The sequence below is a fragment of the Bison bison genome, unplaced genomic scaffold (genome assembly GCF_000754665.1).
Source record: "Bison bison bison isolate TAMUID 2011002044 unplaced genomic scaffold, Bison_UMD1.0 scf7180017864492, whole genome shotgun sequence".
Lineage (NCBI taxonomy): Eukaryota > Metazoa > Chordata > Mammalia > Artiodactyla > Bovidae > Bison > Bison bison.
Window position 1 is genome coordinate 4,568,116 of NW_011495051.1, and position 1,184 is coordinate 4,569,299.

The 1,184-nt window shown below is 63.0% G+C and overlaps 1 protein-coding gene across 5 annotated transcripts in view; it reads right to left on the reverse strand.

The window, feature by feature from the left end:
* Positions 1 to 1,184, reverse strand: part of RANBP3 (RAN binding protein 3) — a 50,572-nt gene that overhangs the window by 5,408 nt on the left and 43,980 nt on the right. For all 5 annotated transcript variants that reach the window (XM_010828217.1, XM_010828215.1, XM_010828214.1 and 2 more), the window contains one exon: positions 401 to 479. In XM_010828217.1, coding sequence (XP_010826519.1) covers positions 401 to 479 — 79 coding nt within the window. The remainder of the gene's footprint in view (positions 1 to 400; positions 480 to 1,184) is intronic.

Genomic DNA, 1,184 nt, shown 5'->3' on the forward strand with positions numbered 1-1,184 from the left:
TGTCCGAGGCTGCCATCCCTACCACCCTCTCCGTGCTGTGGCCTCACAGTCCGGGTGGGGCCACCCTCCCCTGGCGTCAGAGGTGGCTCGTGGTGATCCCAGCAGCACATAGCTGAGTGCTCTGGCCGACAGCTGTCCCCACCCTGCCCTGAGATGAGTAATGACAGGAAGCGCAACCCAGGCTCCTGCACAGCCTCCCTGGGCCGCCAGGTCTGTCCCTCCTGCCCCTGCACGCTGTTTAGGCTGAGTCTGAGTTGGGTCTTCTTTCTGTTACTCAGCAAAAGACAGCACTCTAATGTCACAGGACATGACACAGCAGGCACACCCCCGTGCCCCTGTGACCTGCGGGTGGCTCTGAAAGTCTCTGGGCCCCAAGGATCGTCCTCACCGGGTCACTCACCAGCACGCGCTCACTCATGTTCTGGCCAAACACAAATTTGCTGCTGGCGGCGTCGGCACTGTTGGTTGCGTTCTCCAAACTGCAGAGGAGACGCACTCTGAGTGAGTGTGGGCAGCAGGGGCACAGGGCCAGCGGCGTGCACGCCCGCACACACAATGCGCACGGCTGGAGAGGAAAGCAGCCGAGGCCCCGCAAGGCCAAGTGGGCCGGTCTGCCTCGCCAGGGGCAGGCCCCCACAGGCTCTGGGCTGGGCCCCACCAGGAGGCAGACAGGAAGCCTTGGCTCCAGTTGCCTGGCACCAACTGCTCAGTCACTGTGTGACACAGCGGACGCCCATTCCCCCACCCCCATAGGAGGGCACCACAGAGAGGCGGAGTGCAAGGGCCATCTGCCCACTCCCCGAAGACATGCCCCCGAGACGTGCTGCAGCTCTCTGGGCCCTTCCCCCGGCCCCACACCAAGGAGGTGACACCTCCTACCAGGCTGCGGGGGGGTGACAAACGATGGCCCTTGGGGAGCTCTCGGCAAATGGCCGCTGCTATGGCCGTCACACTTCATCCAGATTAAGACATCATAGGCTGCACATGCCTCCCAATGTGGGAAACACTGAGGTGCATAAAACATGTCTTAAAATAACTGATGTGCTCCACTAACTGGGGGCCCGGCTGCTGAACAGCAGGTCACTGTTCCCGCCAGGCCTCTTGGAGGCTGGCGTCTGCACGGTGCCTGCCCTGCTGGCCCGACTCCCAGGCAGGGTGTGCCTTTCTCCCCCGATACCCCAGCA